The 24,822-nt window shown below is 39.0% G+C and overlaps 1 protein-coding gene across 3 annotated transcripts in view; it reads left to right on the top strand.

The window, feature by feature from the left end:
- The window catches only part of slc12a4 (solute carrier family 12 member 4), a 128,975-nt gene that overhangs the window by 26,039 nt on the left and 78,114 nt on the right, over window positions 1-24,822 (top strand). For 2 of the 3 annotated variants that reach the window (XM_041191356.1, XM_041191355.1), the window contains exons 2-7: window positions 10,120-10,214; window positions 11,772-11,903; window positions 15,967-16,113; window positions 19,824-19,878; window positions 20,274-20,404; window positions 22,410-22,651. In XM_041191356.1, coding sequence (XP_041047290.1) covers window positions 10,120-10,214; window positions 11,772-11,903; window positions 15,967-16,113; window positions 19,824-19,878; window positions 20,274-20,404; window positions 22,410-22,651 — 802 coding nt within the window. The remainder of the gene's footprint in view (window positions 1-10,119; window positions 10,215-11,771; window positions 11,904-15,966; window positions 16,114-19,823; window positions 19,879-20,273; window positions 20,405-22,409; window positions 22,652-24,822) is intronic. The other variant, XM_041191357.1, reaches the window with a different exon arrangement.

Below are 24,822 nucleotides of genomic sequence, written 5' to 3'. Positions count from 1 at the left end.
GATTGTTTCCAAAATGGACTCCGAGGCTCAGTTGACTTTTTCCTTGTACGTTCAGGCTGAGACCCCTTCAGCTAGACAAAACAACATGATGTATGTTGAGAACTCCAATATCATTGCACAGTCTGAGTGTCTGTAATGACCATATTGAAATGACTGTAATATTCATTGATTGTATTGAAGCACCTCATGATCCATGTGTAAAAGTTGAATATGATTGCACTTTTTGTGATGGCCATTTAGAAATGTCTTGTAATGTTCTTTCAGATATTTTATGAATAAATTATATTTTTCCAAAAAATAGACACTCATTTACAATTCAATGAGTGTTCCAAAGCCACAAACAAACTCATTTACTTGATGGTTTTTCCTCCAAACAGAAAGTTGCTAACTGATTAGCCACTATAAGGTGTAAACAACCATGACCCTTTTAATCAGTACAGGAGGTAAGGAGACTTTGAATAGCTGTAAAACAAAAATAAAAATAAGAATACCTGGAAAAACTCAGCAGGTCTGGCAGAACTGTTGAAGAGTCATGTGGACTCGAAACGTTAACTGTGTTCCTCTCCACAGATGCTGCCAGACCTGCTGAGTTTTTCAAGGTATTTTTATTTTGGTTTTGGATTTCCAGCATCTGCAGTTTTTTGCTTTTATATTTGTATAGCTGTAATGGAATTGCTACTTGCCTATATGGAGCAAAGACTCGGCATGACAGCAGCCATCTTTGCTTCATGCTTGTGCAAAAAAAGGCAACTTGAGAGAAGCATCTTGAAGAAGCTTCAACCTGGTGAGAGACAGAGAAAGGCATTTGGAAACAGCCATTCCTTCTACTGTAAGTAACAAGGCAGTTTGAAAGTGCCATGCCTGCAGAGTCAGAAGAAAGGAACCTTGTGTCCTCCCTGTCAACTCTGATTCTACCTACTAAGCTCACCTGTTAAGGCAACCCCTGGAAATTCAACAATGGAAGCCATTGCAGCTGCAGAGACAATCCTACAACTTCAAAACCTTCGCTGCAGACAATGCAACATCTTGACTTCAAAAAATATCAGGCCTACACCAAATATGGACTAAAATAATCCAATTTTTAAAAGTATCATATTGTCTTCATCTGACTAAACTTTGTGCTTGCATGTGTTAGTAACTTTATCTTAAGTAAATCCGAGAACAATAGAGTAAAATAAACAAAGCTTTTTCTTTTAAATGTAAACATTTTTGGCTTTGCTCCTGGGTTATTTTAAATTGAATTTCTCACTCCACGGTTTAGAAAATACACCTCCCCCCATACAAATACATTGTTTACAGTCGACTTTAGGGAAACACCTTTAAATTGTCTGTGACAATGGTTTTTTTAAGCAAATTAGGCATCTGTCAGAAATGGTTTTTTAATATCTATAGAATTCCCTTTGCTAGATCAAGCAATTTTGTTTTTATACTTTTTGTGTATGACAGTTTGCTTTTGTGTATTGTGCAAATGCCAAGGTTTTTGGGTGAGGAGGTGTACAGGAGCCCTTTATTATTGAGTGTGCACATTGAATTTTATGATAATTACTATATAATCAACAGGTTTTTTTTCAAGGTAGTAATCCTTTTATTGTTTTGGTTAATGTCAGTACTTTTCGTGTATGCTAATTTGAGTATAAGATTTCCAGATTATTCTAGAATATAACTGTGCCAATTCCTTGCTGCTTGGTGAAGTGAACACCAATAAATAAGTTTTATTAAATGTTCTACAATCCTCCCACGATTAATGAGTAGCCAATATCTAGGTAATGGCAGCATTTCTGAAAACCTCATGGCTATTGGTAATACTAGTCCTTTCATGACCAGCACCTTGTCAAAAGGATAACTAGAAGCCAGTTCTATATACTGGATCACTGATGAATTCTGTCTGGAAAACAATACACAATGCAAAAGGATGTGAAAATTAGGTTGCTTGTTTAAATATAAACACACATAGACCACAGATCTCAAATTCAACCACTGAGCAAAATTTATAGGGTGTACAATTGCACAGATATACTGCAGTTTGTGGGTGCAAAAGTACCTGATTTGTATTAACCTGTTATATATTTGAGCTACTTATCTTAACTCTCTTCAACTAGCTTGGTCTATGAAATAACAGATTTTGTTAAATTTATAAATGAGGTCCAGTAATTATAATAGGTCCAATTTTCAACAACACTGACAAATCTCCAGCAATGTTTCTTACTGAGTTATGAGGAAAGGCTGGAGAAACCTAGTTCTTAAGCTTGAAAAGTAAACAATTTTGTCGCAGTATAAGATAGTTATAGGTATAGTAAAGGCAAAAGTAGATTAGACAAGGAAGATACTGGTTTAAACTAGCAAAGGGCAAATTTAGGGCTGGCATCAGAAAATTCTTCTGCAGCGTGATCAACACATGGAATGGGCTTCTTGGTGTGGTGCTGGAGGTGGAAACCCTGGAATTATTAGAGACAATTGGATGCTGTACTGGTGAACAGCCTCTGGATGGCTGAATTAAAATTGACAGAATAGCTTCATCTGGAATGGTATTGTCAATGGCTCTGTAATAGTTATGAGGTAGAGAAAGGCTTTATATACATCATCTTGACAAAGAATGCCTCTAAATTGCCAGAAAGGATTAGAAAATGGCAGCAAATGGGGAAAAGAGAAATAAAGTATTGAAGCTGGAGGAATAAACAGTCATGTTGCTAGCAGAGGAGAACATTGCTCAATTTCCAGCACAAAAACGAATGGAAAAATGCTGCACTGGGGCATAAAGGGAAAAAACAGACAGATGATGGATGAGTGACCAAAAGCTTAATCAAAAGTTGTTTTAATGCAGGTGTTAAATTAGGAGAGGAAGATAAAGAAGTGGAAGGGTTTATGGAGGGGAAATAGATGGTCAGTTACACATTCCTGGCTGCAATGAAGCTTTAAAACCATGGTAAAGTACAAAGACACCACTTGTTTTTTTAAGACTTTGTTTTGAACACTAGTAAGTGTCAAATTCCATCCTTGTGATTTTCCTCAGTGCAGTATGGATGTTGTTGTTTTGGCAAATAACCAATTTTCTCCTTTGCTAGCAACATGACTACTTATCCTCCAGCTCCAATACTTCATTTCTCTCCCCCCATTTCCTGCCTTTTGGTATTTTAGAGATTTTTACCTAGTTGACTGGTGTAAAGCCATTTTATACCTCATGACTGTGGCAAACCACTCCATTCTTCCAGACCCGGATAATTATCGCAGAATGTTACGACGCAGAAGGAGGCCATTTGGCCCATCATGTCTACACCAGCTCTCTAAATGAGCATTACGACTTTGTGCCATTCTCCTGCCTTTTCCCCCATACTGTTGCACATTGTTTCTATTCAGATAATCATCTAATGCCCTCGTGAATGTGATTTGAACCTGCCTCCACCACACTTCCAGGCAATGAAATCCAGACTTGAACCACTCGTTGTGTAAAAAAACTTTTCCTCATATCACATTTGCTTCTTTTGCAAATTATTTTAAATCTATGCCATCTCTTTCTCGATCCTTTTATGAACGGGAACAGTTTCTCCCTATTTACTCTAACCAGCCCCCTCATAATTTTGAACATCTCTATCAAATCTCCACTTAGTCTTCTCCTTTCCAAAGAGAACAATCCCAACCTCTTCAATCTATCTTCCTAACTGGTTCCAGGGATGTGAAACTTCATTCTTGAAAATCTCTGCTGCACTCTATCCAATGCGTTCGCACCCTTCCTATAGTTTGGTGCCCAGAACTGTACACAGCACTCCAGCTGAGGTCTAGCTAGTGTCTTATATAAGCTCAGCATAATCTCCCTGCACTTGTACTCTATGCCGCTATTAATAAAGCCCAGGATACTGCATGCTTTATTAACTGCTCTCTCCATCTGTCTTGTCACCTTCAACGATCTATGCACATATACACCCTCTGCTCCTGCACCCCCTTAAGAATTATACCCTTATATTGTTCTTCCTACCAAAATGCATCACCTCACATTTCTCCGCATTGAACTTCATCTGCCACCTATCTGCCCACTCCACCAACTTGTCTCTATCTTTTTGAAGTTCTATAGTATCCTTACAGTTTACAATGCTTCCAAGTTTTGTATCCACAAACTTTGAAATTGTCCCCTGCACACCAAGATCTAGATCATTAATATATATCAGGAAAAGCAAAGGTCCCAAGTGGGCAGTTCCACTGCAAACCTTCCTCCAGCCCGAAAAATATCCATTGACCATTAGCCTCTGTTTCCTATTACTCAGCCAATTTTGTATCCAAGTTGCAAATGCCCCTTTTATTTCATGAGCAGATTTTTTGGTGACTGAAATGATGGAAGCTGAATTATAATGTTGTGATTTTTCTGCTAGCTGAACTATGGTGCAGAAGTTTTGATGAGAATTTGTGATGGCCCTAATTTTAACTTGATTCCAAGTTTTTCAATGATTCATATTTTTTGAGAGTAAAGAAAGTAATCAATTAAAATAGCACCTCCATCCTCTCTCAGAACATCATTAGAGTGAGCAGAAGAGATGCATCTCTGAACCCATCGTGGCTTGAATCTTAAACAAATTCCTTTTTTATATTCAATGTCAAACCAGATGAACCATGACTGATCCAGTTTGTTTCCCAATTGAAGGGATTTGTATGGTTTGTGCTAATTATTTTGATCTTTAGCGAACTCCTTTGTGGTTATGCATGAATCTGCATGTGTATGAGTCCGTACCTGAGCAAAGATTTGGTGATGTCATGTTACACAGCCTGGCCAGCCTGATTCTTAGCGTATTGTTTCAGTATCAGTGATACTGTGGAAATGCTACATTAAAACAGCACAATTTTTAACAGGCTTATATTGCCTCTTTGTCATAAATATGTTGCTCTGACTTAACAAATCTGTTTAAATTGCATCGGCTTTTCTATATTTCCTTAGCCATATTTTAGTGTTGATTTGTTCTTAGTCATTCGTAGGGTGATTCTGTGGAAAATACCGGCAATCAGATTAGGAAAAAGTTGTACACCAGTTGATTTTCAAAAGGGCAAAATCGAAAAAGGCCATTTGACCTATTGTGTTATCTCGTCTCAGAAACCATGTACAATCTACTGTAACAACCTGAATAGCTGTCAACAGCCCAGATAGCATTAAAAACCCTGCAAAAAAGCTAAAAGATGACCACATTCCAACATTCAATTGGAAGCCAGCAGACCTCCTATCTGAGTTTACTTTGATTGGAAAACATGCAAGAGCTGTGTTTACTGGACCTCTATTTCTGAGCCCGATAAACAAGCAATAAAACTTAAAATTACTGTAGGCAATGAAGACTGCCACAGCATGAACACATTAGGTCTGTCTGACAACCATCATAAAAATCCAGATAAAATATGGAAGATCAATTAAGACTGAAAAACAACGTCCAAATACACTGCCTGGAATTTAGACAACTGACTGAGACCTTTGACCAGTTCATAAATAGATGCAGAGACAAAGGGTGTGATTACTGCTTTTTGGCAGCAAAGCTAGGTGGCAGAATAATTGAGCACATGATAGCATCTACCCTGATGGAAGCATTCTAAAAAGACCTCTTGGACCAACCCAAAGGTTACACTGTGAAAGCACTACTATACAGCGGACACAAGTACAACATCATACTAGTAGGTAGACAGAGTGTATGGGCTATGTGTAATTAATTCACCATTGGCACAATGGCCAATGCAGACAAGCCTAGTTAGCAATGCAGGTGATGCAGCCTCACACATGCACCCAGGAATTTAACACAGTATGCAAGGTATATAGCACCAGAGGACATTGGAAGTGCCAATGCAGGAAGCAAGGCCAGGACAAGTTGTTCAACATCATGAGAAGCCATAACCAAAAGCCAAGACAGGTACAGCATTAAAACCAATCAAGCGTGCACACCAAACAGACCTGAGATAAGATCCATGAGACGTCTAGCCAAGCTTTAGAGTCAGATGATGAGGATACCAGACCGTTGACATACAAAGTGAGCAGAGATTCAGCATGGTGAACATTAAAGAATATATTGCCACAGTGGGTCCAACAGAAGCCTTTGCCACCATCCAGATAATGTGCCCATAGGTGCAGGGTCAGTATAACCTATATGCAAAACTGGATACTGATGTAGGTACAAATATTTTTCTACTTCGCATACTGAAATGTATGTACCCACACGTGTGGCAAGTGATCACTCAACTAACCACTGCCAAGGTCACCACATACAATGGCTCGGAGATCCCATCCCTATGATCCATTATACTTGAGTGTTGCTACCAAAAACCTGCCCTGGTCACCCCAGATGTTATATGTTTGTGGATCCCACAGGTCTGGTGATCGTAAGCCTATCAGTGTGCAAAGACTTGTCCTTGGTCACCATTCATGGTATTGTCAATACAATTGCGAAGGTCACAGAACACAAGGAGTGCCATTGGACACCCCGAGCTGAGAGAAGATCAACTAACTCTCCACTGCTGAACATCCACCAACAGGGTGAGCAGCATAATCAAATTGAACCAATGCAGATTACTGTTTGGCAGACAACCCTCCCCAATCATCATTCGTATATACGTCCAAGAGTCCAAGATGCATTACTCAAATGGAAAGATGAAAGATGCCCATGACAGGCATGTGGGTAACCCCAACTATTTCTTGATGGTGCTATGGCTTAAAACGGCTCATAATTCAACACCAATTCTAATGTCAGGCTATAGGGTTATCTTAGGGAGTGGAAGAATTTGCACTGGTGCATAGATATGGCAAAACTAAAGAAGTGATCCATCTCACAACACTGAAATCCTTCATCTTACTAAATATGAAAAATGCTGAAGAAACACAAGTCATAGATATACATTCTGTTTCACATAAGTCAGCCTCTATTAAAGAGTAGTATGCCAAAGAGAGGACTGAAGACATTATTGTGTAGCCGTAGTATCTTGTCGACACTATGCTTTAAATAAAACAACTTGTGCAAAATGTGACTTTCATTTTTTAAGTTGACACCCTAAGAGATTTAGCCTGCTGTCGGGTGACATTTTCAAGCTGCCTAACAGGACTATGCTGTTGCTGGGATTGTGAAGCAGATTAAGCCATTTTGGGTCACTTTCCTGGAACAATGTTCAAAACTGTTTTTTTAAAAATTTGCTTTCAGTAAAGTGCTCATTTTATCAGGTGTTCCAATACTTTGTTTCAGATGAATACAGCTTTTTGTTCTTCAAGTCTTATTTTTAGAAAATTTTAAGCGTGCAATGTGAATTGAGATGTTGCCTTGGCATTATAGGTCACGAAAGTTCAGTAGCATTAATATAAATTGGGGGACTAAAGCAGATTAGTTCTGCATTTTATCTACCAGTATCATAAAGTTCACTATCCATAGAATGGCTTAGCCTTCTATTGTCTTCAAATTTATAGTTAAATAGGAATATGCACTAACATGCTGACAAAAAGAATGGTAAGCCAAGTAACTGAAAAGGATCAATTGCTATTCTTAAAACAATGAAGCGATAGCTATACATTGGAGGGCAGTACATGGTTAGTACTAAATTTATCAATCTGCCTCCCCTTGCCCAAGACGCCAGCAAATCCTTCACATAACACAAGTATGCACTGTCATGAAGAAAATTAAGAGTACAACTAATGCTTGAAGTTCCTAAAGTCAACGTTAAAACTTGAGGGATGCAAGATGGACTTAAGGATTGACATTATGATTAGAACAGTTAGTTGATAAAAATGTCAGTAACTTTAGATCCATCTAAATTCCAGTGCTTTCCCAGTGACTATCGAGCTAACTGGCCTGTAGTTCTCTCTCCCTCCTTTCTTGAATAGCGGAATTACATTTCCTAACCACTGGAACTGCTCTAGAATCTTGAACTTTGGGAAATCATAACCAACACATTTACTATCTTGGCAGCTATCTCAGTCTAGTCCTGTTGATTTGTTATCTGTTCCTTTCATGCTCACTGAGTATTTCCCTCAACCTACCATAGGTTCAGTCCTTCTATCTGGCTAACTGTAAAGAAAGGATCTGATCTAGTTGAAACCAACAAGATTGCCCATATTGACTAAAGAATTAAAATATAATGAGTAGATATAAAATGCACATATTCTCCAATAATGGGGTTTTGTTAATTTTGTGTTTGTCTTTGAATGTCACAGAAGCATCCGTGATAAGTTCCATCCATCCATTCAGCTGTCTCAGCTACCTTTCTTTCCCCAACCCCCCCACCTCTGCCCTCCCCACCTTATCCCCTTCCCCACCATGTCAAACATTCTGACCAGGCCTCCGCTTTGCTTTGTTTGTCTCCTCCATAGTCTCTTACATTGTTGATCACACCATCATGGTTAGTAATACCATCAATCTTCCTACCCTCAAGAAAACTTTGGGTCTCATCTTGCCCGGCTTCTCCTCCTCCAACTGCGATTGTGTTGGACCCCCATCTCACTTAATTAACGGGGACTTTTTTGGGGTTCCCAGAAGAGTCAATTTTCTGCAATTGCCCACTGGCCTCGAAGTCAGTTTGGACCAATTTAAATGAAGATTGGTTGGTTGTTGAGCTGACCAGGCCTGACATCAGGCTTGCACAACCACACTATCAATCCCATCATTCAGACCCAAGTTAAAATCAGTACTAAAATATTTCCTTCATTTAGTTACTCATACAAATGATAACTGGAGAAAGAATGGGCATCTTTGCACATATTTCTGTTTAAGTGGATGTTCAACTTTACACTTGTACACCCCCACATTAAAAAACTTGAGGACAAACAAAGTGCAGAAAAGATGATGCATGTTTTGACTTTACAAATGACAAAAAAAAACTGATGTAGTTCACTAGATGACCTTAGATCTGGATCCCAATCCACTGCAAATTTACAGCAAAATTCTGTTCTTCTGGCTGTAGCAAACTGTGAAACCTGAAACCAGTTTGTCCATTTTCCGTTCAGTACTGCCAGGGATGTTTGCACAGCACACAACTGCTCAAAGTTGGGATTGGGATATATACTCGTGTAAAAGTCAAGCCCATGATTTTTGGCACCGAAAAAACCCAAAAATTTCAGAACCAAAGTATAATCTCAGCAATTACATGAAAAACCTGAATTCGTAATTTACTAATAAAAAATTATACTTGCCATAATTCCTCCAGTTCCTACTTGTCAATTAAGATAGGAAGAATGTAGATCGATTTTTGGCTTTTGATGGGGGCAGGGGTGTGGTGGAACGTGACTGACCAGAGAAGAGAAATAAACAGCACACGTGAAAATGGGAATTGGGGATCAAGTTCCGGAGCAAATATTAAATAAATGAATGTCCGGGCCTTGTCCTGAGCCATCGCCTTCAGCCTTCCTGGGGAGCAGAGCTTGGGTCCTTGCTAATCGGACCCTTTCGAGTGCACCAAGGCATAGGTCAAGAGCTAGGACCTAAAAGTGTAATATTTTCTAAAAGCATAGCCCTTCCCTTCCCCTGGACCCTGAGTAGCATTGAAACTGCAGGCACAGCTGATGCCTGCTTCTTCTCCTGGAATGTGGGTAGTGATGGGGATGGGGTGGTTCCTGAATTAAAAACAGAGACCGACCATAAATGACAGTTGGGGGCATCACTTTCCTCATTACCTTGTGGATTTTTTTTGAGAGTCATGTTGGGTGTGCTGGGCAGTAGTGTTTTAGTTGAAAGTAATCCTCTCAAACATTATCCATTTAAAAATTGATCCTATAACGTTTCATCTTAAAAACTGGTTTCAACTTTTGTATGGATGTATACAATAAGTTTGAAATATTGCTTAGTGAGCTCATAAGGATGGGAATGCCATACATTTAAGAACTCTGACAATTGCAGTTGGTTATGTGTTGGGCAGAACAATAGGAATTTTATTGTGCATCTTCCTATGTTATAGCCAAGCGAAGTGTGCTCCTCCTTGGTTTATCTTTTTAAAATATTTTTCCCCCTCTTTACCACATGTTGACGACAGAAGACTACAGTTCAGGTTAAAGGCCTGTTATAAATAACATCTTGCTTGTGAAATGCTTAAGTTCAGTACCTTAAATGGTATACCACATGGAACATATTTAGCATGGTCATTCTAGCTTTTAACCTCCATGATGAGCATAAGTTTTTTTTTCAGGTCATGGAAATCACAAAGAAGACAGTCCTTTCCTAAACAAAACTGACACTTTAAAAGGAAATGAATACTATGACAGAAATTTGGCCTTATTTGAGGTAATGATTTTCAATGAGGAATTGTGCTTAACATTCAAAATGCTTTCCTTCAGTCTGATATTTCCACATATAGAGTTAGAGACATTGCAACACAGAAAGAGGCCATTCTCCCTATCAAATCCATGCTGGCACTCTGTAGAGCAAACCAGCCAGTTACATTCCTCCACTTCATCCCCGTAGCCCTGCCAAATTTATTTTCTTCACGTGCCCACTCAAATACCTTTTGAGATCATTGCTATTTTCCACTTCCACCATCCCCGTAGGCAGAGAGTTCTAGGTCATTACCACTTAATGTGTTATTTAAAAAAAGCTGTTTCGTCTTGCATCTTTTGACCCAAACCTTAAATCTGTGTCCCCTAGATCTTGTGCTATCAGCTAATGACAACAAATTTTCTTTGTCTACCTTATCTAAACCTGTCATAATCTTGTACACTTATCAAGTTGACCCCAACCTCCCCTGCTGTAAGGAGACCAACCCCAGCTTCTACACCCTAGCCTTGCAGCTGAATCTCCTCATCCCTAAAACCATTCTGGTAAATCGTCTCTTCGTCCTTTCAAGGACCTTCACATCCTTCCTAAAATATTGTTACCAGAGCTAACTAGAGCAATACTCTAACCTATACAACAGACCGAACACCTCCTTCTGCACTGTAACAATTCTCTGATTCTGTATGTTAGTTGTGGCCTAACCAGAGCTTTATAAAGGTTCAGCAAAACTGTCCTCAATACCTCTATATATGAAACCTAAGATCCCATATGTTTTGTTAATTACACTCTCAATGACCTGTCACCTTCAAAGGTCTACACACATGCATCCCAAGGTCCCTTGCCCAGCCATCAGAATGTTTTTTACTCTAATTCTCAGAGACTTAAGAAAAGCTTTGAGTGATTCCATATTGTCTTTGGAAGCTGTACTTTTTTCTTAATGTCCTAGCACTATTCGGTTGTAATCTGATCTGACTCCCTTTCAATAAGTGCATACTGCCAAAATTATGAGACTCTATCCATAACTAGCAAACTTTTTTTTCCTTGATGTCCAATAGTGAGGGAACAACTGGTCATTTCTTTGGTTATTATTCTAATAGCATTCTTTAAATCTTCTGCAATGAACCACGATTGGTGTTCTGACTATTCTCTTAATGATTGCAGGAACTGAAATGTTAGCCAGCAAACAATTCAATCACAGAAAGCAGGATTTTTTTTATACGAAGGAGGTAGTTGAATCTGACAACGTAATGTGAGAAATTTTGATGTTATGCCTGGTGTTTGATTTTGTGTATTAACCATAAAGATTTAAGCTAACTTCACACCAGTGTAGTTTATCTACCATCAGGGAATCATTATAAAGTGTGGAAAAAAAATAATGATTGTAGACTGCACCATCCTAAAAATCAGGCCCAGAAAATAACACAGCATTGCTGCACTAATGTAGAAAATCATCCACCCCACTGCTCTGCTCACAGTTTTGTAAATTGTTTAGAAATATTTTTGAGATGGTGCAATTTATGCCCTGGGTTTTATTGTAGTTCAAATACCCATGGTCTAAATCTTCTGCAGGAAGAACTGGACATTCGACCAAAGGTGTCATCTCTCCTTAGCAGATTGGCTAATTACACAAACATCACTCAAGGAGCAAAGGAACATGAGGAAGCGGAAAGTGCAGAAATTTCCAGGAAAAGACCACCCAAGGTAATAAATGATACTTCCATCAAGGTTATTTTGTTGGCTTTAATTCTTTTTGCTGAAGTATTTTAAATATGAACATTGCAACCAGTCTTTGAGCTTGAGATTTCTGCCATAATATACTAAGAACGAGCTGAATTACTGGTTGAAAACATGTTTCATAGTGTTACTTGACAAGAACACACAACTTATTTTTTAATGTTCTTCAGCATTACAGATGTTGGCTACAGTGTTTGTACAGCACACAGTATTATAATTAAGAAATGTTAAGCGTGCTGCTCTTTGTTTCTGTCCGAATTTGTTAATTTATTTTGGATCTAACTCTGTGTCAGAATTGAGCACAGCTTTGTCCAGTGGGACATTCACTCAACACAAGTTTTAGCGTTGTTTACTTGTTTTATTGTTAGGCTCTTCATCCTCTGCTATCAAGTCCATCAACAAGATTTGGTGCAGTAAGCCTTAGTGGCCTTAGGATAGCATTAAGAACAGTCTCCATGCTACTAGGGAAACTAAATCTTAAAATTGTTTCTAAAATCTAGTGTTCAGGCCTGTGCAATCAGTTGCCCTGCAGGCTTTGTACATTTTAAGAAAAAAAAACCCTCCTTCCCTCACTGCTATAGAAATGTTTGATGCCTTGGAACGTCAGATATCCAGTGACAGAAAATTTATAATGTGCCACTGTCACCTGAAGTTAACTCGAAAAAGTTCATCCATATATAGGTAGGCATATTCATTGTTGGTAAGAAATCAGATGGACATAAAAATAGATGGAAATGCCATGCTGTGATCCCTGCCCAATTCTCTGCCAGAATCCCACCTAGAAATTAATGGAGTTAAGGGGAAGATCCTGCCTCTAGCTAGGAATAAATGAAGTCCAGTATTAGAAATGTTTTTGACAAGGAAATTATGTAGTAAATGGCTTTATTGTAATGAAACACAGTAAAACAATTATCAGCTCTTGTGTGGAGCTGATGGACTTCTGTTATGTGTAAGCTTTGATCATGATCTGTTTTTGATCATGATACAGCTTTATGAACTGTATTCTGCTTGGTTGCATCATGCTGCTAGTAGCTCACTTGATCACTGCTTATACTAAGGAGCATATTTAGTTTATGGGGTATGTGGAACATTCCTTGTTCCAGTCTTCCTCAGGGCCCCTCCCACAACTCTTTTTCAGTACATCGATGACTGTTTTGGTGCCGCTTCATGCTCTTGTCTGAAAATGGAAAAATTTATCAATTTTGCTTCTAATTTCCACCCATCTATCACCTTCTCATGGTCCATCTCTGACAGTCTCTTCCTTTCTTTGACCTCATTTCTGGCGATAGACCGTCCACCAATATTCATTACAAGCCCACCAACTTCTACAGCTCCTCACATCCTGCTTCCTGTACAGACTCCATCCCATTCCCTCAGTTTCTTCGCTTCCATCACATCTGTTCCGATGATGCCACTTTCCAAAACAGCACTTCTGACATGTTTTCCATCTTCCTTAACCGAGGTTTCCCACCCACTGTGATTGACAGGGCCCTCAACTGTGTCTGACCCAGCTCCTGCGCCTCTGCCCCTCACACCTTCCCCTCCCTCCCAGAACCATGATAGGGCCCACCTTGTCCTCACTTTTCTCCCCACCAGCCTCAGCAATCAAAGGATCATCCTCCGCCATTTCCGTCAACTCCAGCATGATGCCACCACCAAACACATCTTCCCCCCATTGGCATTCTGTAGGGACCATTCCCTCTGGGACATCCTGGTCCACTTCTCCATCACTCCCAACACCTCATCCCCTTTCCGCAGCACCTTCCATGCAACCACAGAAGGTGCAGCACCTGCCCCTTTACCACCTCCCTCTTCACCGCCCAAGGGCCCAAACACTCCTTTCAGGTGAAGCAACGCTTCATTGCACCTCCTTCAATTTGGCCTACTGCATTCACTGCTCCCAATGCAGTCTCCTTTACATTGGAGAGACCAAACACAGACAGGGTGATTGCTTTGGCCAGTCCACAAGCATGACCCAGACCTTCCTGTTGCTTGTCATTTCAACACACCACCCTGCTCTCATGCCCACATATCCATCCTTGACCTGCTGCAATGTTCCAGTGAAGCCCAATGCAAACTGGAGGAACAACATCTTATCTTCCGATTAGGCACTTTATAGCCTTCAGGACTTAACATTGAATTCAACAACTTCAGACAATGAACTCTCTCTTCTATCTTCTCCCCTTTTTTAATCCCCCTTTTTAAAAAAAATATATTTTTATTCACTTATTTTCATTGTTATTCATTTATTCATTATTTTATCCTTTTTTTATCCACTTTTATCCCTTTTTCCATCCTTTTACCCCAACCACTGCCACAACCCCACCCCCACTAGGGCCACCTGTTACTTGTTCCATGTTATTTGTTTCACAGAGTGCTTACCCTTTTTCTGCTATTAACACATTCTGCTTTCTAACCTTAATGCCACTAGCAGCACCTCCTTTAGCCCTTACCACTACCATTAACACTCCTTTTGTCCTTTTGTCTATGACACCTTTGTCAATCTCATCCTTAGACCCCACCTATTGCTGACCTTCTAAAAAAGCTTCACCTGCTCCGCCCCACTTAAACAGCATAAATCTCATCACATTTCTACGTCCTTTAGCTCTGAAGAAAGGCTATACAGACTCGAAGCATTAACTGCTTCTCTCTCCACAGATGCTGTCAGACCTGAGTTTTTGCAGCATTTTCTGTTTTTATTTTGGATTTCCAGCATCTGCTTTGTTTTGCTTTTAGCATATGTAGGTTGTTCTGTAGCGATTACAATCACTGGGGCTAGTCGTTCAGTTCAATCTTTCTATCACCAAAAATGTGACTCCATCTTTCTCCTAAGTGGGCATACCTTGATTTGACAGAATGGAAGTACACTCTGTGATGTCCTGACAGAGATGTCTAAGCACTGAGAGTGTATTATCAGTTAAAATGGGTGTGCTCCAAATTTTTATTATCGTAAATCAGCTAAACTTTGATCCATAATCTCTATGCCTATGAAATGTATTTTTTTAACCACTGGCTCACTACCTATTGGCTAGAAATCTTCAAGCTGGCTAGTCTATACTCAGTATTTCTGGGTGGGTGTGGGGGGGGTGGTAGCGGGTGGAGGAAGAGACTGGGCTTGTTAGGAATAATTTCATGCTGCTGGGCAATGCAACAAAAGTAATCAAGTCATGGAGACCACTCAGTGCCCAAATAAATGCATATTCAGCAGACATGGGAAAGACTAGGTATCTTCAATATATCCTGGATCAGAGGTGGTTTGATGTATCTGAAGTTGAATAAGCAGACCATTGACTAATCAGTTCTGACATTGCCAGAAGCCTTTGGTGGAAGCTATATGATATTTGGCTTGTCATCTTTCAGAAATAAGTGAAATTAAAGAAAAAAATGCTTGAGATTGTACGTGGAGTGAAGGACAGCTCCAGGCTAACAATTATAGGAAGCAGTGGGAACAGCTTGGGCTCATGGTAGCAGCATTAGTCATTTTTTTTTTTAAATTTCCCTTTTCCTTTTGTGTTGAGTAACTCAGATTTTCTCTGAAATGCCCAGAATAATGTCAACACAAGAAATAAAAAAGAGCAGGTAATTTTAAACAAAGCTGTTGCATACATTGGTGATAATTATTGTTTTAACTAATTCTCCTTCATAAGCTGCTCCTATACTTGATCCATTCACTTGTATACATTAGCACAACCAAGCTCAATTGCAGTACAACAAGAATTGATGTGGAATTCCAGTCTGCTAAACAATTCAAAGAGAAAGTATAAAATATATGCAGGTGCACACAACTGCTTTTGTTTTAATTTACTAACAAATACAACAAAAGTGACTACATTTTTAAAGTGTTTGGCAGTTCCCAAGCACTTTAAGATGTCCTGAAGCTGTAAAAGGTGTTATACGAATACAAATCTTTTTCGATCGCTCAATAAAATTGATGTAAGTCATAAAAATGAACAAGTAAACAATCATTAAAATGTACAGTTTTGTGATTTCAAATTATTTTGAACTATAATCGCTTTTTCTCTCTCCTTAGTCTCCCAGTATGGGAACCCTGATGGGAGTGTACTTACCCTGCCTACAGAATATCTTTGGAGTGATTCTTTTTCTACGTTTGACGTGGCTTGTTGGAATTGCAGGGGTCTTGCAGTCTTTCTGTATGGTCTTCATGTGTTGCTGCTGCGTAAGTGCCAGGTGTTCATGCTGTATTAGAATGGCTTGTCCAGGACTATACTGAATGTTGTTAAAACTAAATTACCTTAAATTCCTCACTTCCATTTAACATAAAAGTAAATTATTGTGTACTTCCCTCTGCACATGCCAGCAAGCTGTGCTTGTAATTTACCAGGAGCTGTAATTATTCCTAGCCAATTTCCAAAAAATGTTTGTTTACTATTTTAGGATATAACCGATATGTTATGATCATCATTCAACCGGGATGCCTGCAGTGTTAATCATTCTGAACATTTTTCTATATATTTTAATGCTATTTTATTATGTTAAAGCCCTAAAGGTATCCATAATTTTAGTACTGGAAAGCTTTAATAAGAATGGCCTGGTTCATGTTTTTAGTTCTATTTAATGGTTTGAGTCACAAATTACAAAGCTGTTCAGAGCTTTTAAGTATTTGTATGTGTGACACCTGTTTTAGGACAAAGCTATATTGTCTAGGCAGTTCTCAAGATTGGGCCCAATCTGTACTGAATTACCTGATCTTGCGGAATACCTCTCGTGCCTGAACTCAGTATCTCTAGGTTAGAGAATGGGAGATAAAATTTTAGTTTCCTGTGAGTATAGTGCGTTCTCAAGTAATTTATTGGGATTCTCTTCTCAAAGAAATTGAATTGCTCACTTATAATACCACTGTTGCCAAGGACACTTGAGTGTCTCCTTCTTCCTGAACTTCCCTTAACATTTAAGTGTTATACTCTCAAAATGTGTATTCAGATTTTGATGACAATTCAAAGGCCAAGTACATAACTAAATGCCACTAAAGTAATTAACTGGCCTTATTTTTATCATAATTTTGCTTAGAGCAGCTGTTTATGTATTAGCCAATAGGACCAGTCCTATAGATATCTGTAATGACCAGGTTGCATAATTCTGTATGGTGGTTGATGTCACTGTGTTGGTTTCCTGTCTTTGTTAAAACCCAGTTTTCTTATCCTAACAGCAGAAATCCATGAAATGTGCCAACAATTGAAATGCAAGAAGTTTGTACAAGGACAACACTCTTGATCTGAATTAAATTAGCACCAACATAAAACTGCATTTTTAATATTTCTGGTTCCTTCATACAATTTTGGTTCTCCATTATTCCACATGAGATGCCCCTCTATTTCAGCATACAACCGAGATTAACTGGAGCAGCCTTTCCTCATCAGACAAAAAGATGAACATAAAAGAACACAGTTAACAAGTACAATGGAGCTCACTTAAGTGCATCTCTTGGTTAAATGTAAACTTTTCTAGAATCCTAATTCTTTTGCCATGAATCAATTTGCTGGATTTGGTCTGGTGTAATGCATACCATTTGCATGCAAAGATTTTTAAAGCTGATTATTCACCAATAAACATATCCATATAATTTGCCTAAATACCACCTATTTCAAATAGACAAACTATTTCAGTTTCTTCTCACTCAAATTTCACTGTGACCCTCACCAATTTCACTACCTTTGCTGTCTCAGTGTACTGTTTAATCTGTCGTAACTACTTGTGTACTTGAGCTTGATTCATGGGACCTACATCTAATTGAATCAGCTCACCATATTTGCACCATCAAATCTGGAAGACTTGCATTTATTAGCTATCTTTCACAACCACAGGACATCCCAAAGCACTTTACAGCTAATGAAATACTTTTGAAGTGTTGTAATCTATCTAGGAAATGCAGCAGCCAGTTTGTGCACAAACAGCAATGTGATTGAAATGCAATGAGTGTTTTTGTGATGTTGATTTGAGGGATAAATATTAACCAGGGCCCCTCCCACAACTCTTTTTCAGTACATCGATGACTGTTTTGGTGCCGCTTCATGCTCTTGTCTGAAAATGGAAAAATTTATCAATTTTGTTTCTAATTTCCACCCATCTATCACCTTCTCATGGTCCATCTCTGACAGTCCCTTCCTTTCCTTGACCTCATTTCTGGTGATAGACCGTCCACCAATATTCATTACAAGCCCACCAACTTCTACAGCTCCTCACATCCTGCTTCCTGTATGGACTCCATCCCATTCCCTCAGTTCCTTCGCTTCCATCTCATCTGTTCCGATGATGCCACTTTCCAAAACAGCACTTCTGACATGTTTTCCATCTTCCTTAACCGAGGTTTCCCACCCACTGTGATTGACAGGGCCCTCAACTGTGTCTGACCCAGCTCTTGCGCCTCTGCCCCTCACACCTTCCCCTCCCTCCCAGAACCATGATAGGGCCCACCTTGTCCTCACTTTTCTCCCCACCAGCCTCAGCAATCAAAGGATCATCCTCCGCCATTTCCGTCAACTCCAGCATGATGCCACCACCAAACACATCTTCCTCCCATTGGCATTCTGTAGGGACCATTCCCTCTGGGACATCCTGGTCCACTCCTCCATCACTCCCAACACCTCATCCCCTTTCCGCAGCACCTTCCATGCAACCACAGAAGGTGCAGCACCTGCCCCTTTACCTCCTCCCTCTTCACCGCCCAAGGGCCCAAACACTCCTTTCAGGTGAAGCAACGCTTCATTGCACCTCCTTCAATTTGGCCTACTGCATTCACTGCTCCCAATGCAGTCTCCTTTACATTGGAGAGACCAAACACAGACTGGGTGACTGCTTCGGCCAGTCCACAAGCATGACCCAGACCTTCCTGTTGCTTGTCATTTCAACACACCATATTAACCAAATATTAACCAGGGCACTGAGCGTTAACTTTTTTTTTTCTTCGAAATAGTGCCGTGGGATCTTTTACATCCACCTGAGAAAGCAGACATGACCTCTGTTTAAGGCCTCATCTGAAAGAGGAAACCCCCAACAGTGCAGCACACCTTCAATACTGCACTGGAGTGTCAGCGTTGTTTTTTGTGCTCAAGTCTCTGGAGTGGAACTTGCAACCACAACCTTCTGGGGTGAAAGTGCTACCAACTGAACCATGGCTAAAACCTAAGAGTGTAAATAGCAGAGGATGGTTTCAAGCCTTCAACCTCTGGGTACCACTACTACCTAAGGGAAAGACTGATTCACTTCTAGCCCCCCAGAATCCAATCGAAATGAGCACCAGTGAAATAAGGCTTTCGCTGGTCTAGTTACAATAACTTCCCTGATCAGCACATATGAAAGGATTCTTGCACTGCCTGTATTTAAAGTGCCAGTGCTTGAATGCACAATAACTAGCTGATGTTGAATATGATACCAGCTAGTTACTGCATGTTCCACAGTTTGTGATGCTGGATTTTTTCCCTTTTTGACGCAGGATTTCCTTTTTGCCCTGACTATGGACTGGGATTACCAAGTTAGGCTTTTGGTTTGGTGATTTGAACTTACTGGGAATACCACGTTCAACTTTTCTGAACTGGCTGTCTGTTCAATAGTTCCGTCTAAAATCTTAGTGGACTTGACCTTCTCAACATTTGAAATCAATGACAGAGCATTTAAATCCATAGAATACCGTCATTAATATTTTTAAGTGGAAAACTTGGGATTTTAAGCTTCACAGTAACAATTATTTTGTGCTCTCAGCTGGTAAAGCTAGGAATTGCTTAATGCTGCAAGTGCTGGCTCCTGAATACATAGCTCAAATAACATTTTCAAATAAGAGTTTAACATTGTGGGTGAACTTTTTTACAAGTTGAATTCTGAATGAAATGCTTGAAAAGACATGTTTTAAAGTTTAGATCTTATGTTTTTCAGACAATGTTGACAGCCATATCAATGAGTGCTATAGCAACAAATGGAGTTGTACCAGGTAATTAACTTGTTTTAAAAAGTATATTGGTGAAAAAAAGGTCTACACTTGCAGTGCATGGTTTTAATTTTTGAGGTAGTTACTTTTGAAGCATGCTGTGTAGGGAGAAACTAGAATTTATTCTAATCATGTGTGTACTATTCACTTTGACATGCATCCCCTTATTTTAAAGAAAATAGATATTTAAAAATTAGCAGAGTTTAGCATTATCTCCTGTAGTGGTTATTCCTGAGACTATTTTAATAGGAATTTTATATAGACATAAAGACTGTAAGAGAATATATGACTATGAAACTTATGTTTTATTCAATCAAGGATCCATCTTTTAGAATTCTTCCCCTTCACCTGATCCCTGTAATAATATTTTTTTCCCCCTTTGTGCATCATTTTTGCAGCTGGAGGCTCTTACTTCATGATCTCAAGGTCCCTTGGTCCAGAGTTTGGGGGTGCTGTGGGCCTATGTTTTTATCTTGGAACGACTTTTGCTGGAGCTATGTATATACTTGGTGCCATTGAAATTCTACTGGTGAGTGTTGCTGTTTTGGTAAGCCTTTGAAGGTTTTCTTTTTTTAATTGCCATGCTAATAAACCTAAAGATGCTGTTCTATGAAAAAAGAATACACAATGTAACTGCTTTTATTCTGCTTTTTAAGATATACAATATAAATTAGCCCAGCTCTGATCAGTGTTGTCAGGATAACGTTAAGTTTAGTTCAACATTCCCATTGTTGGATTTTTCTGAACATTTGAAGTTGAAATGTCAGTGAAGTTATTTTTGTAGAGATCAATATATTTCTGGCATGCCAGGTTATGTCTGCAACTCTTTAAGCTATAAATGTTCAGTGGCCTTAGTTAAAATAAGACTTCTATTTAAACACCAGCTTATTTGTGCTTTCAGAAATGCCTGAATGCTTCATGGACAGTGAGCAGCCTTCAAGTGTAATAACTGTTGTTATAGAATCATATCCTGCAGACATATTTTTCTATTGGGGTCTTACAAAAAGCAACATGACAAATGACCAGTTAATCTGTTTTTGGTGTAAATTGGGGGAACAATATTGGTTAAAATACCAGAATTAAATACTCTTTGCATAGTGCTCTGAGTATGTCCTTCACTTGAATCTCTTGGGAACAGGACAAAGGTTTAATAACTCGTTTGAATAACGACACATCTGATAATGTAACATTCTTTCAACACTTCCTAGTAATCACATTTTATCAGTTTAATTAGACATGAAAATAGTTCAACTCAAAATTCTCACAACAGAATTACTTTTTCTGACCATATTTTTTGTATAGTATTAGACTTGTAATTAAAAGCTGTTGTTAACTGACAGCACTGACTGGTCTCAGCATATCTCATCAGTGCAATTTTTTTGGGTGTAGAGGAGAATAATAGAGAATTCCTGTGACACTGCTTCTCAGGAGAGATATCAAGTATTATAAAAAACAGTAGTTAAGCTCAGACCATTTGGTTACTACAGATAGCCTCAATGGAGGGAAGTATTTGAGGATCTTACCCAGCACTCCTGTTGACATCGTGTGTTAGTGCATTTTGGATATGATCAAATTGAGCACAACTTCGATGTCCTCCTTGGCTGGAGGATAGCTGAGAATATTCACTGTCTAAACTCGTACTTTAAGAATGATCATTTGTGTTCCAGATTAAACTCAGGCAGTGTTGCATTTATTTCAGCTATGTGGTCAGGTGGAGGGGATTGCTGGTTGGAGACGGGTGCAGTTACTATTCCTATCTGTGGTACTAAAAGGTATTTTTAAAGCAGGCAACTTCAAAAACATAGGCAACGCCTGAGGGCAGACTTCCTTCCTCTTCCTCCATGGAGAACCCGCTGTCTAGGAAGAGGGACAAGGAATAGAGACTGGTAAAATAAAACCTCCATTCCCCTACCTGAGAGAAGAGAACAGGATAATAATTGTCCCCACAAACATTAACTATATAGTTTTAAGTGTCAAAGTTCACTATATAAAAGTTTTGTTCGAGAATTGGTGTCTCTGATTCTTTTGTATTGAAATTTACTTGGATATATCAAGTTAATTCTGTTGTTCTGCTCAGAGGTCACAGTTCCCTGGAGTCTACAGTGTAAATGCTGTGGTAGCTACCTGTTTTGTTGTCTGTTGCTCCCTGTTTCTGCCAGCATGAAACTGCAAGTTAGAATAACCAATGTTGTTCCCATCTACACTAGTGGATTCCTTTTTTTATAATGGGTAGGTCCAGATATTTAGCAAGTACCTGAGGGTAGATTTTCCTCTTCACCGTGCATTGAAAATCTACATTCTGTGAAGGAAAAGAAACAGATGTCAGTAACAAACCTCAGTTCCCCCTATACTGCCCACTGATTTCCTGGGAATTTTTCTGTGATGTAACCTGTTCTTTGCTGGTAGTAGATGCAAGTCCAATTTCCCATCTTAACCTACAAATTGTTCAATATATTTAGTTTTTACTTTATTTATTTTATTCTGTTGTCGGCATACTATTTGTCTTAATTCGACTGGTTCACTTTGTTTTGCAGGCCTACATTGTTCCTGCAGCAGCTATATTTACCGCATATGAACCACATGAAGAAACCAGTGCTATGCTTAACAGTATGAGAATCTATGGGACAATTTTCCTCACTTTGATGTGTCTGGTTGTTTTCATAGGCGTCAAATATGTTAATAAGTTTGCCTCTTTATTTTTGGTCTGTGTGATACTATCCATCTTTTCCATTTATGTGGGTGTTATCAAATCAGCCGTTCATCCTCCAGAATTTAAGTAAGTAATAAAACTGCTGTTGGTCATTATTTTGATTTGAAATGTTAGATGTAATTTATAAATTTTATAGCTGTGAAATGTTATTTAATATGCATATACATGCACTTAATTGCTACAGTAGGAACATTTTTTTACATATACTTGTGAAATTAAAACATGAAGATATGCACCCTGCAGCAATTTGTACTACAATTAGCATATCTGCATCTGATGCAGATTTTTAGTAATTTGAGAAAGATTATTTGTAAGGATAAGTGGAGTCTTTCTAGTATCAGAAGTACCAGGTGAAAACTGCAGTAAATAGCTCAATGTTGAATACTGACACTGTTGCTAAAGTATCATCAAGTTTCTTTGAATATGATGGTATTAAGGTCACCGGAAGCCTATCGAAGCGCTGTCATGATGTCTGTTTTTAGTAACCTGGCATTGTTGTCAAGCATCATTTCATATTTTTTGTTGAAGTAAATCAATCAAAATTAAAAGTAGTAGTTTAATAATGCATATTGTGAAAGTTTTACTCTTGAAAGATACTCTAGTTAAACTTGGTTATCACTACCCAATCAATCAATTAGGATTCAAGTGTAACCAACTCATATAGTGGCACATTGAGCTTTTAATATGTTTAAAACTGGATATAACATTACTAGTTATACAGCAAAAGCATAGGACTGTAACAAGTAGTGAGTACCGGTCCAAATGGCTGACGTACATGAACAGCTGTCCTCATTGCTCAGGTCTTCTCAGCTTCTGGAACCCTCGGGATTAGTTGACTGGAGTCTTCCTTCAGAGCCCTCCTCCACTGCCCACTCAACCAACCTTCCCAAAATTTCTGATTTTATACCCTTTTCAAGGGTGGATGCCTGGAAGGATTATTGACAAGGCTTTTTCATCCTCTAAAGATTTACTTTATTTCAAAGTATTCTATCTGGCATCAAGTTCTTTGTCTGAGCTTTGGGTTAAACTTTGTCAATCTACCTGCCATTAACCCCTTAGGCCGTTCACAAACAATTTGGTCATATCTGGTCATTTTTATGTCATCTCTTCATTATCACCTCTAAAACTGTTGCCCCATACTATTTCTATTCTCCCATAACATTCCATTTCTGGTACCACACTAACTCTCCAAAAGGTTTCATTCTTCGAACTATCAATGATATGTGAATAAGACTGCTTGTGAGACCTGCTAACAAGTATTCACAATGATCATTCAGTGCAGCTGTTCTTAGCCTGGTTCGCCAGCCTGATGAGGGATATTGTTCACTGCAGTCACATCTAGTATTCCCTCGTACCAACTACTGTGTCATAGCAGTATAATGGCTGAGTTGTTTAAATCCCAGAGGGAAACTTGAACAACTGTCATAACCTATATTTTCGATTGGTATGTTTGAGATGCAGCTCTGAATTCAGGAATTAGACTGCCGAGCCTCGAAAGGTTTTTATATAAAACTAAATTAAACATTTATTAATTTAACAACAAATTAAACATATACACATTTCTACAAACTACACCCATAATAACTTTTAAACAAATCCCCAAATTAATCACTCCCAGGTAAACCTCCACCAAGGCAATAAATAACCCATAGACTTTAAACAGACACCAGGCAAAGCACATTTGACCTTATGAATTCAAAATGAGGTTCCTTGCAATTTGGTTTCTTTGCAGACACACTTGTAGGCTTACAGGCTGGTTAGATCTTAAATGCCTCTGCCTTACACACACACACACCTTTCTGTTTATACCTGGCTCTCCCTTTGAATGTAACTTTTCCATTGTATCCTAGGCTTTTAATGCCACATCTTCTAACAATAACATTTTCATCCCACGTGTTTTATTAGTAATATAAACACATTGCTTGGCATCTCCCAGCTAGGTGCAAGATTTCACCCATTCTTTTGAATAGTTTATTTAAAATGCAAATTGTGCCCTTGACACTCATGGGCAGAATTTTGCCCTCAGATGGCGGGTGGGCCCCACCAACTCAGCAGCGAGCGCATGGCCACCGAAACGGGTCTGCCGCCATTTTGAGTGTGTGGGCCAATTAAGGCCCGCCCAGCGGTCTTCCCAACAGGAAGCGCTATGCGCTTCCAGTGTAGGGGACTGGGGGGTAGAGGGATTCCCCGTCTGTCAAAGTGCTGTCTCAGGGAGTTTGCTGACAGGTAAGAAAAGT

The sequence above is a fragment of the Carcharodon carcharias genome, chromosome 7 (assembly GCF_017639515.1).
Source record: "Carcharodon carcharias isolate sCarCar2 chromosome 7, sCarCar2.pri, whole genome shotgun sequence".
NCBI lineage: Eukaryota > Metazoa > Chordata > Chondrichthyes > Lamniformes > Lamnidae > Carcharodon > Carcharodon carcharias.
Note: the sequence above shows the minus strand (reverse complement) of the source record. Positions and strands in the feature narration are given on the sequence as shown.